The sequence below is a fragment of the Podarcis vaucheri genome (assembly GCF_965113315.1).
Source record: "Podarcis vaucheri genome assembly, chromosome: 2".
Classification (NCBI taxonomy): Eukaryota; Metazoa; Chordata; class Lepidosauria; order Squamata; family Lacertidae; genus Podarcis; species Podarcis vaucheri.
This window is the reverse complement of record NC_138760.1, coordinates 85,547,796-85,560,560: the sequence shown is the minus strand read 5'-3', so window position 1 is coordinate 85,560,560 and position 12,765 is coordinate 85,547,796. Positions and strand designations below refer to the sequence as shown.

Below are 12,765 nucleotides of genomic sequence, written 5' to 3'. Positions count from 1 at the left end.
CTTCCTGTCAGCCATCTGTTATGCTTTGACTGAAAAAGTAACACTTGCTAACAACTGATTTTATATGGTGCTCCAGTGATCTTCAAATTAGAATGATTGACAGACATATGTTTAAATAGAATAATAGTTGCTTGATCTGGTGCTGGTTTTGCAGCTACGTCACTATTTTATGAAAAACTGTGGCATGCGTTATATCACACTTCTTCGAAAACTCTTTAGAAAATACTCTGCTGAATGAACACCTACATGTATGTGGATTCACAGCTGAACAATCATGGCTTTATTTCAGGTTGATGCTGGATTTTTTCACGAGAGCGATGTCAAAATTGTTGCAAAGTCAATACGTGACAGAGTAGCATTAATACAGTGGAGAAGGGAGAGGATTTGGCCTCTCCTGCAATCAGAAGAGCAACGGGATCCCGAGAGTTTAGAAAAAATGAAGATTCCACAAGCACAACCAGTTCAGGTTATGTACCTTTCTCACACTGGTCATCACATCCTGTCAGAACCAGAAGAGCCTGAAGCTGACCAGCATCTTTCTCAGCAGAATCTTCCCACAAGCGTCACTTCACTTGCATGTAAGTGGCTTGGTTTCAGTATTCATAGAAGCCCAACTGAGAGTATATAACAAGGCACTGGTGGTGAATAATACATGTAAACAGTGCTTTTTTTCTGGGGGGATGCAGGGGGACGTATACCCCTAAACATTTTGTGAATCTTTGTACTTTTGTCCATTTACTGTACAGTGTGGTACCTTGGGTTACAAACACCTCAGGTTACAAACACTTTGGGTTACAGACTCTGCTAACCCAGAAGTAGTACCTCAGGTTAAGAACTTTACCTCAGGATGAGAACAGAAATCGCGCGCCGGCAGCGCAGCGGCAGCAGGAGGCCCCATTAGCTAAAGTGGTACCTCAGGTTAAGAACAGTTTCAGGTTAAGAACGGACCTCCAGAACAAATTAAGTACATAACCAGAGGTACCACTATATTTATTTTCCCCGATATAAAATGCTGATTTTCTTGAGTCAAATTGAGAGTACCACTAAACATTTTTTTTTAAAGAAAAAAGCACTGCATGTAAACTAATTAAAGTCTAATACAGAATCATATAGGCACAGTTACCGTGCCAGCAAATTTGGCAGGGAAAGAAAAACGACTGGGATGCATGGTTCCAAACACTCCACGTATTTGTGATTAAAATAAATAAGCGATCCGCAAAGAAACATTTTCTCAAGGGTCAGCAGTTAGCTATCATGACCTGTATTTCTTGTTCAAATCTTCCTATGTTCATGGAGCTGTAGCCAAAACAGCACTACGCATATACAAGTGGGAGGTGCTGGCAGGCTTAAAGTAGCTCTGAGGCTTGCAGATGCTCAGAATATCTTCAGGAAAAAATATCCTCAAGTAGGGTGGGGGGGAAACAACTAGCCCCATAAGCTCACAATAGCATGGAATATTTGATTTGAAAGATGGAAAAAAGTGACAACCAGTTGAGAAGAGAAATGGAAGGAAGTGGTGTTCTGCCAGGGGCCAGAGGTTCTCTTTGAATCTGGAACACAGTAAACATGAAAATGGGATGAGGGCTAAAGATTTCATTAAACAGTTCAAAGAAAGCTGCAAAGCATTGCCAGTATCTGACATCCTTCTTGTTCCAGGGGATGTTAGTCAGACTGGAGCATGTTAGCACTCTCTGCATATCCTTGCATAGAGCTTCAACTAACAGAGGTGTTCTTGCGACTTACTTCCTGATGAGATTACATATTCCACACCTATTATTTTCATCCCAGGTGGTGTTTCCTGCTAGAGTGAAGCACTAACTAATATATGGCCAGCAGCCACCATGGATCGTTGTTATTATTATTATTATTATTATTATTATTATTATTATTATTATTCTCCAACCTTTTCCCTGACAGGGTTTCAAGGTGGCTTACAGATAAAATAAGAACAGCTAAAACACAGGGGAGAAACCATTAAAAAGCAATTAAACATTAATAGAATTAAAATTCTATATAGTAGCAGATAGTCCCTACAGCAGGAGTCATGTAGGACCCCTGCAAAAACTTATCAAGAAAATTATAATTCTGAAACTGTTCTGTCCAAGCACAATGGATTGGGTCAGGATTGAATATATTTACCAGCACAATAGAATTCTGTTTCATTGCTGAAGCTTGTAGGCCACTATATTCGAAGATGAGACATAATATTTTTGACTACAGAAATAACTGAAATAATATCATAATGGACAACTATAATTTTCTGTTTCAGTAAAACAGATTGAATTTCCTAATATAAGAACTAGACCTCAAATAACAATATACATTTTAACTAAATTAGTTAAAACATCTAGCTATAAAATAATTATTCAATGAGAGCTGCTTACAAAACATAAATATGTTTAAAAATAAGATGCCGTTTAATCCCACCACTTCCATTTTTATTTTTATTTTTTGCTGTACTTTAAAGCACCAGTATCATATGCTATTTGGATGGTAGCATAGTGCTTTTGTGTCTAAAAGCCCTATAAATAATTTCCTTTACGCTGCCTGTGATACTCAAAGAAGGCAGAAATGAAGATAAATAATTTAGCATCTCTGTACGACATGATGAGCCATAAAAATCTAGACTTGGCTTCCTACTGCTACTTCAACTCTGTATAGTTACACTCCCAGCCCCCCCCAGCCCCACATTTGTGGTTACAAATAATTTCTGTAATAGATTAAAATATCTATGCTGTAAACATCTCTACATTATAAAATACATGGAGTCTTGCTTATAAACAAATACATGAGCAAAGTTTGAAGTGGCTTCTCCCACCCCACTAAAAGGAAGATTGATTGGACCATGGTGAATTTTCATCAGCTAATGGTTCGATTTGGCCCAAACCTATGAGAGCTAGAGCTGAATCCCCCAAAATCAGAAGAAATGTAACTTCCCAAATACTTTTATTAAGCCTGAGCTTTATCTTGATTTTGGCTCCAGTTAGGAATTGCGTGGCATATGTTCCTTTTTCTGCTTTGTAAAGAGAAACTATTTTAATATGTTTATTATATTGTGTTTATTATATTTAATATAATACTCTATCAAACTTGGAGATGCTGGACTGTTGATAACAGCTATACAATAACATAGCATAGTGTTTAAACATTTCACACGCCAAAGACATATTTAAAGCCCATCAGCTGAGAAGGCAGGCTGATGCCCATTCTCTGCTCATCAGCTGATCAATCTGATAGTCAGGTTCCTGGGCTCTGCCCTCCCTAGTGCTGTGTCTGCTTCGATTCCCTCCCCCCTCTTTTTGCTGCCACTGCCAAGATCAGTAGGGCCATTGGGGCAGAGAAAAAAATTGCTTGGTTAGCTGGGATCAAATTGCTTTAGGGTTTGGTTAAATAAGCTAGTGTCCTTGTAAATGCAGAAACTAGGGCAGGAAGCATTCGTATAAAGCAGAGTTTGGGAATTTCTTTGCCCACTATCTCCCCCAACTCTGCAGGCCAGCTTGGGCAAGTGACCTGTCAGTCACCTGATGTTCTTATGACATTAACAGGCAGATTCTCTTGCCCACTTGTCAAAGTCTCTTCCATGGTGCTTCCCAAGTACTTGACAGCCAGCTGGCCGTTGGGTGCTTGGGGACCGCAGTACTTGGGGCTTTGCCAGCCCTATACTTGGAAAAAGCATCAAGCACAGGGCTAGCAAAACTACTTTCTGCAAGGATTGGCTATGTGGTTGAGCTCCTTGCAGCGAACTTGGTAGGGCAGCTAATCCAGCTGTGTCTGTACAGCCCCACACATATGACCACATATGGTGTCAGGTGTGCATCGTTTGGGGTTGAAAGGTGGTGTGGGCCAAATTGGAACCTTACCAGATCTGACCCCTGGGTTGGAGGTTCTTCACCCCGATATAAAGTAAACTGAACTCACTCTTTCACTAGAAAATTCTCTGTTCTTTGCCATGTATCATTGCAGAGCAAGTGGCACTTGAACTTTAATTCTTAAGTTGTTTTCTCCCAGCAATAAATAACAATAGAACAAAGAACTCTTTGTATTTCTATCACTCAGAAAGTAATATCCCCAAATTACTTTTGTTTTTTTCTACTACATGTCCATCAGCATTACTAAAAGTATATATATAAAAAAATATTTTGCTAATGGACATTAGTAAGCCGGAGTCTGCTCACACTTCTTTTGCATGCAGCCCATATTCTATGCTTATTTGCTCCCTCTATGAGCAGAGGAAATATAACACAGAATCACCAACATTCAAATCGCTGAGCTGTATAGAAAAGAGATTGTAGTGTCAGCATGACCAGGACTTTGGACTGCACCAATAAATATCTATTGAATACTCCACATTAAGATTGACTTGAATGACATGCTATGGCCATGATGATTTCCTATAAAGTCAAAGCATAAAGGCTGATTTAAGCAGGGGAGTATGCAAGCAGGCTGCTGAACAGTTCCTTCCTTTCATCCATCCGTCCATCCCACTCCTACATTTAATATTTTCCCCTAATTCCACACCTACCTTAGAGGAAATTTGCAGTAACAAAATTCTAGCACACTTGACTGCTTCAGTCCTGTATATATGGCCCCTTGGAATTTGTAATATCATCACTGAATAAAAGAGAATTAAAAATACAGGAGAGAAAAAATATTCCAGCATGGTGTTCAGCTAACTCATGTCAAGTTGAAATCATAATCAAATCCACTGTGCTATGGGCCTGTAATAGTGTTTGGTAGACATAAACGAGCAAAACATGCTAGCCTTGACATGAATTTTTCAGTATGGCTCTATCCAGATAAAGATGGCAATGAGAAAATTGGTAGAGAAAGTAACCCAACATCCATTTAGTGTATAACAACTAAAGTGAATTTGAGCAGTGGGCCAATTCTGAGACATGCTGTGCAAGCTGATAAATGCATTATAATTTTAGGAGAAGGTATATGGGCTACTGCACTAGCACACCATTGCACAGGCTGTGATATTACATAGGCATTGCATTGTTGCAGGCTAGCTGGGACATCAGTGAGTTGGGGATCAGAACTAATTTCCTTTGATTTTTAACACACCCTTTATTTCCCCCCCCAATCATCCTTCAGCGGATAGCACATTCGACAGTGGGCAGGGATCAACCGTGTATTCAGACTCCCAGAGCAGCCAGCAAAGTGTCATCTACTCATCTATGCCTGATGCAATACCTCCTGCAATTCAGCGGGTTTATAGCCCACCTCTCAGCGAAAACCAGACTTTGCCCCATGGTCTTCAGCAGCTGGGACCCTACCAGCAGCCTTCAGTTGTAAGCATAACAGTTTCCTTAAAATACTTTGTATTTATGGATCCCCACATATAACCTTTAAGAACAAATTCTTTTTCAGATTCTAGACTCTGAGTCCAGTTTCCCCACATGAATATATGAAGCTCCCCCATATATATGAATTGGTGCCATAAAAACACATACAGTGGTGCCCCGCAAGACGAAATTAATTCGCTCCGCAATTTTTGTCGTCTAGCGAATTTTTCGTCTTGCGAAGCACGAAATCCCATAGGAATGCATTGAAAATCAATTAATGCGTTCCTATGGTCAAAAGAAGTCCAAACAAAGCCAAATTTGGTACAACAACAGTTTATTAACTGCTCTTTAAAGTCACACATACTGTAAAGAGCAGTTCAAAAATTTAAGGGAAAATAAATTAACTTTATAAACAAAACATGTCTTTGTTTTTAGTCAAAGAAAAAAAGTCGCGAGACGTTTTCGTCTTGCGAAGCAAGCCCATAGGGGAAATTCGTCTTGCGAGGCAAATCGCGAACGGAAAAAACTTTCGTCTAGCGAGTTTTTTGTATTGCGAGGCATTCGTCTTGCGGGGCACCACTGTATTGCTTATCTACTCAGTATGTATGTTTGCTTTAGCTGTGTACTCTAACAAACTAAGCAGGTACAATACATTTAATTCAACCCAAATGTGTTTTACTTTAACTGTAACCAAATTAGAACCCTAAACGTTATTGTTTTAAGCATTCTCTCATTTGTTGTGTTTTCTCGCTGTCTCTATAGCCACATATTATTGTTCCTTCATTTTCTCGAGAATCTTTCGGGTCAGATATTTCTTCCAGCTGTTCTGAAGGGCAGGCATCTGTTCAGTACCTGTGTAGCTCTTTCGTTGGGCTGAATATTTCAGAGAGGCGAAGAAGCACTTCTGTTGTAGAAGCTCCTAAATCTAACAACCAGTACCTAGGAAGTCATTCACACTTGCTCTCATGCTCCTGTTTCAACAACCAGCAAAAATTAATGGAACTGCTACTGCAAGAAGAACAGCGAGAAGCCGAACACGAACCTTCAGTCTTATTCAATGACAAAGCTGGCACGTGTCTTGTGTGCTCCTCCTCAGAGACCCCTGGGACACAGTGCTTCTGTACTCAACAGTATTTGCTACCTGCGTTGCACAGCAGTTCCTTCAGCTGCCGTCGCCATAGTGATTCAGTGGTGGCTTTGACACCAAATGCGATGCCTCTCACAGCAGAACTGCTGGGATCAAGCCTAAAGCCATTGCAGGAGAAGGAAAATGAAACCAGTGAATCACAGCTACCGGGATTGTGGAAGTCTTCAAATTCTGCCGAGTTTATGCTCATTAAACCAACCTGCCACGAGTGCTTGGCTCATCTGCTGCATTCTGGAGCAGATCTGAACAAAACTGAATTATTAATGCCTCTTAAATGTGCTATACACATTCCTTCCGTCCTCTGCAATAGTCTAAAAACCAGCTCTGCATCTCAACCACATCACGAAACTAGTAAGCTTTATGGCAAAAGTTTAGACCTGCCTTTATTAAATGAATCTGTGCAGCATCTAATTAACCCACAAAATAGCTCTGCCTCAGTAAAAACAGCAGGCACGCCTATGAAAACCCCATGTTCAGAATTTATTTCTGAACAAGCCAGCAAGGCAGAATGTACCCAGTGTTGCCACAAGCTTGGTCCAGATCAGACTTCAGTGATGCAGAATGACTACCTGACTCAAGGCCTACCAAACATTGGGAGAAGCCTAGCTTGTAAAAAAGATGCCAGAGCTGTGGTAGGTGGAATGCCTCATTGCTTCCTCACTTGACTTAGAAGATCGAACAATTCCAAGAATGATACTGAATGCATCCTCTTTGACCCGGAATGACTTTGAATCAGTTAGAAAAATCATGCTTGCCCTACTTTTCCCTTTTCTCTCTCCAAAATGCCTGTAATAAAACCTAAGGTGTACTTAGTTTGTATGGTCCCATGAATTCCATGACAGCATCACTTTCTTAACCCGGGGGAGGGGAATAGCTTTGGTGATTGTACCAGCCTTCCTTTGTTGTTGCAACGGTTCCTCAGATAAATGTACTACCCTCCTTTTAAGTTTTAATCTTATGTTGCTGCTTTATTATATAAAGCAAAAGGCCTGCAACTTTGTGCAATTGCAAAATTCAGCAATGTAGCTGGCTGCCTCAGTGCCCACCCAACATTTGATTTTCAGTTGTGAAGTATGGATGTGACACTCCTGATAGCTTTAAAAAGCAAAATACTTTTAACTTGACATTTGTGAGAAACATTGGTTATTGCTTTTTTTATCTAAATGGAAACTCTTAAAAAGCAAAATACTTTTTCATAAAGATGCACTTTGCTTAATTTTAGTCATCACAACAATTATTTATATTTGATCAGTTGTGTTTCATTTTTTTCTTCAACACCGTTTACATCAGAGTAAGACTTCAAATAGATGACATTATGCTTTAATGAGGTCTTTTTGACATATAACATATTCCTATTAATCACTTACAAAGAAAAGTGCTATAAGTCATCCTTTGTAATATGACTTTTAACTCATCAAGTTTTCATTCAGCATCCAGCCACATACATTCTGATGTTTTGTAGAGAGTTCCTGCCTTTCTGTAAAAAAATAACAATACTATTTTTTTTTTAACAAGCCATTATTTGTTTTCGGCTAGCCATTTTTATTTCTGAAAAAAAGCTGCTCTTTATCGACTCGTAGACTACCTAGTGCTAACATGGCTGTTTTTTATTCATTCATAAAAATATAAAGCAACTCACATATGTAGTAACTTCTCCCTTTCCTAATGTGTTACAGCATGCTTTTAGTTGCAAATCCCCTCCTCCCCCAAAGTTTATCAGCTGTTTTTAATCACTTGCCTGCCTTTCATGAAAATGTAAAGTGTGCTTTATGTGTTTCAATTCTGTTTTCTTTAAAGTCATTTTTGTTTATGCATTTTTCATGGTTGCGTAAGCTGTTCAGGTAGTGGAGTCTAGTGAATAAACAAGACTTCTCTAAGGCATTAGTGCCCAACCGCCAAAGTTACAGTCGGGGTAGGAAATATGCTGTGGGCAGGCATCAGCTCATGGGGCTCTTCTTTTATTACTTTTCAGTGCCCTGGAGAGAATGAATGGAATGATTTCCCCTCACCACAACCAGTCCACACTCTGCCATACATTTTGGGAATAGTGAAAATGTTCTCAGAAAGGGTTGAGTCTTTGACACCTCTCCTTTTAAAAACTAAACATTATTCTGTAATCTGACTGGTGCGTGGATGCCCTAGTGTGCCTGCTCTCTGCTTTATCACCTTCTCCCCCGCCCTCCCATAACATCTTAGAGTCCAACTAGATGGGATGCTCCAGCATTTCCTTTAAAAAACAAAAACCACCATCCACAAAAGGAAGATAGTTGAAAAGTAGGCTGTATGTTTAGACATCATGTAGGGGGGAAATATTAGCTTTTGCAGGGAGGGGAATTTTGGCATATGTGAAGTTAATCCCCCTTACCCTTGTAACTGGTCCTGCTCAAATTGCACACACACACACACACACACACACACACACTCCTTGCTTGCTTTTGTTGGTTTAAGGAAGGCTGTGTACACACTCCCATTTATATTGCATCCACTTCTGGTTTGAGAAGCAGTTAGCCACAATCCATATCTATCCTGTCATTTATTCTGAAACACTGTGTTCTGATGCATTTCCACCCCAAAACCAGCTTCAGTCTGAATTGAAAATAAGTATGAGCCTTTCTGTGTTTTAAGCCAGTAATATGTACACAGTCAAAAGGTCAGGAGATCTAATGGCAAATCTCCTGTCCCACATCTGGTTTGACTCATTCTGACAATCCCAAGAAATAAATGGTCACTACTGCACTGTAAATACATTATTTACCTTCATGTGGAACTGCTAGGAACTGTTGGTGGTGACTTGGAGATTCAGTGTAGGTCAGCATGCCTCAGTTTCCTCTCCACTCTCTTTCCCCCTACCCTTCAGTCCCCCTACCATTTCTCAGTAACATAATCATGCTTCCAGGGTTTTCCCACACCTGTCATCTGAGTCATAGGGAAAAGGGAAGTATAGGCATCACGCAATATGCTTGGGTTTTACAACCTTGCTTTTATTGCTAGTTGCTTTAGTGTGAATATTTGTTTGTTTGAATGTTCATATTTTAATATACTTCTCTTGTGAGCCATAATGGGCTAAAAGGCAGATTGCATCAGTTGTAAAATAAATAAATAACGTCTCATCCCATTCTTGCCTTGTCTCACAGGCATAAGATAATTGCCTCCGTTTAGTGCTAATTGCTCGAGTAGCAAGTTTGCATGCCTTGGTGGAAACAGTGGACACCATGACACCAGCCAGCTTGGGCATTGTAAAGGCAGAGAACAGTGTAAATGAAGGCTGTAAAAAACAGAAAGCCATCTGTGACTTTCTGCTCCAATGCTCATACTTATTAAAGATTTTTTTTAGAAAAAGAGAAAGAAAGAAATCTCCTTGCCCACTTACAAGGGAAGGAGGGAAATCTCCAGTAAACATTTACTGCACCAGCAGGTTATGTTCTTGGCATGTATGCATACATTGTTATTGTTTCTTGTGGACACATTTTGAGTATACTGTATTCAAGGTATTCATAGGATCACAGCACTGGAATTGAGGTTCCAGCAGCTTCGTTCCATCCTTTCAGTTGTAACTCCTGTGTCTTCTTTTCTGTATTTTATACCAAGTATGGATTACAAAACTTGGGTGTTGAGTTTTGTCATCACTGCTTACCATAGGAAAAGGTCCACTCAGTTTATGGGCCTCACTTCTTGAACAGCTACGAGATTGCCATTAAGGAGTGATTCACAACACAACCTGGCTGTCCTGACAGCCAATAATTTTTGTAGCTTGTAGTTTTCTAAAGTAGTCCCCCCCCCTCTTTCTTCCCTTCAGCCTGGACTTCCAGTGGTTCAGGCTCCACCTGCTGTTGTCTCTCAGCGACCACAACATTATCAAGAACCAGCAATCCCATTCCCTCTCGTCCATCCCACCTCCGTTGCCCCTGTCCAGATGAGACAATCACAGCCTGTGTTAGCCAGCCAGCAGGTAAGTAGTTAGTGGTTGTTTTGCTTTTAAGTGAAGATGCTGAATAAACATAGGGGTGTTTTATTACCCTTTATATCAAGCCTGCTTGTGCATTATTACAAGTGTGGTGTAATCTTCAAATGCAGTGCTCAAATTCTAAAATGAGTTATTATAATTGTGCTGCATCCATTTAATATGCAAGAAAGACAGGGAGCACTGAATTTTTAAGCCTCCATCCCTACCTGCGGTCCTTTCCGCAGCTCATCTCCTCAATTTTCTTCCATGACCAGGAGGAGAGGATACATTTCATTCTTTGGAGATGGAAAATAAGGTTTTCATCCATCATAACTTTGAGTGACCTACCTAGTACTGACCCAGATAGCGCCTCTGCAGTTTCCCAGGTTGCTTCATTTCTCACAAAAACGGGGAGGTAGTTGGTGACTTTCTGTGGGGGATGTGGAATCGGAACATGCTGCTCCTCTGGTGCAGTCCTGGGACACAATGCACAATGGAATGGCGCTACATCACTATGGCATGATTCAGCCAGTCTGCAGGTGGTAGACGACGGCTTTTCCTAGACTACATGGATTTCCCCCCTCAACTTTTCTCTTAACAGTGTTAATTTATTGTTTTCTTAGCACTTAAGCTGGTAAAGAGAGTTCTTGTTGTTGACACCTATGTTGAGGTATCAGGTAGTGCCTATGACAAATAAATTATCCCCCATGGCCAGAGCACTTTGGGAACTTACGGTGTACTCTCTTTTTCTCTCTACCAGCAGTCCATCCCACCTCCAGCTCCTCTACAGCATGTTCTAGCCAACCAGCCCATTTGCCCAGTGCAACAACCTGCACCTCACCTATTGCCCCAGTATCAAACTCCCAGTTCTCAGGTGGCAGCTAGCAATGCATCTCTCACACCTCTGCAGATTCCCCCTGTGCAGCAACTTCCAACAGTCCCACCTGGCCAGGTAAGCTGACCTTCAAATTCAATAAGCATTATTTATTTTGTTTTAAGTAATTAATTTTGGTAGAACTTCACAGCTAATAGTTGGTATGGCAGGCTTCGCAATTAGTGTGTGGCTTCTGTGCATTTGCATCTTGTTTAGGAAATTTATTTTTATTACTTAATTGTGTAGTGCATAAAATAAATTGAGCACATCCAAAAAAGTTAAAGGAGATACATCATTGCCTGAAGACTTACAATCTAAATACTGACACAAAAGAGAAGGGGTGGTTATAGTTTGCAAATGGTATCATTTATAAAGCAGAGCAAATTGTTTCTCGCTTAAGAAAAATATAAAAGTAGGAAAAGCAAACAAAAATGCTAGGTTTTAACTATAAGAGAAGAAAGAGAATGTATTTGAACCAAAACTGTGGCTTGTCAGGATTGAACTTCAACTAGCCTCTAAGTACCAGTATCTGGAACTGGTGTCCCGTTGTTGAAACCAGCCCAGACATGGCCACTGTTACTGAAAAATTCCAGAGGCTGGAACACCGTCTGTTCTGTTGAAGTAAGCCATGGTTTACTGGCTTTGTGTTATGTGCAAAGAATGTCGCTTTGTGCATCAACCTGGATAGCTCAGTTAGTTAGAGTGTGGGATGCCTGATTATCGTTTTCCAAAGCAACTACTCTATTCTGAACTTAAAAATGGAAAGTGTAATTCTGGTGGTCAACAAAAGAGGTTTAAAGACTGTCTCAAGGCAAATCTTAAAAAAAGTAGTATAAACACCAACAACTGGGAAACACTGGCTGCGAGCGCTCCAGTTGGAGAACAGCCTTTACCAAAGGTGCCATGGGCTTTGAAGACACTCAAACGCAGAACGCAAGGGAGAAACATGCTAGGAGGAAGGCACGCTTGGGAAATCCACATCGTGATCAACCCCCACCCAGGAACCAATGTCCCCACTGTGAAAGGACGTGTGGGTCCAGAATTGGCCTCCCCAGTCACTTACGGACTCATTGTTAAAACTGTGTTTATGGAAGACAATCTTACTCGGCTACAAGTGATCGCCAAAGAAGAAGAAGGTGCTCATAATGCCAAGGTTGCAGTTTTGATCCCCATATGGGACAGCTGCATATTCCTGCCTTGCAGGGGGTTGGACTAGATGATCCTCAAGCTCCTTTCCAACTCTACAAGTCTATGATCTGATGGCATGGGCTCTAGCCCACAATAAGTTCTGTGCCATAATAAGCCAGTTAGTATTTTAACGTTCCTCGGTCTCCATTTGTTGTTATTGCTTTGCATTTTCTGAATGTATGCAAAAACAACTGAGGAAGGGAACAGTGGAAAGAGACTTCCAGCCATAGGAAAAGCAAAGCAGGACAGTGAAAACAACAGAACAGCTGACACACAGGGATTACCAAAGAAAAGCAAAAACAAAGACCAATCAACCAGTGAACCA

The 12,765-nt window shown here is 40.6% G+C and overlaps 1 protein-coding gene across 14 annotated transcripts in view; it reads left to right on the top strand.

Annotated features, from left to right (window-relative positions):
- Positions 1-12,765, top strand: part of WNK2 (WNK lysine deficient protein kinase 2) — a 107,481-nt gene that overhangs the window by 41,099 nt on the left and 53,617 nt on the right. For 11 of the 14 annotated variants that reach the window (XR_014216000.1, XM_082209124.1, XM_082209134.1 and 8 more), the window contains exons 8-11: positions 290-578; positions 5,098-5,294; positions 10,232-10,384; positions 11,139-11,330. Coding sequence is in view for 13 of the 14 variants with exons in the window: in XM_082209124.1 (XP_082065250.1) it covers positions 290-578; positions 5,098-5,294; positions 10,232-10,384; positions 11,139-11,330 (831 nt within the window). In the remaining variant the exon portion in view is untranslated. The remainder of the gene's footprint in view (positions 1-289; positions 579-5,097; positions 5,295-10,231; positions 10,385-11,138; positions 11,331-12,765) is intronic. The other 3 variants (XM_082209133.1, XM_082209127.1, XM_082209129.1) reach the window with 2 other exon arrangements.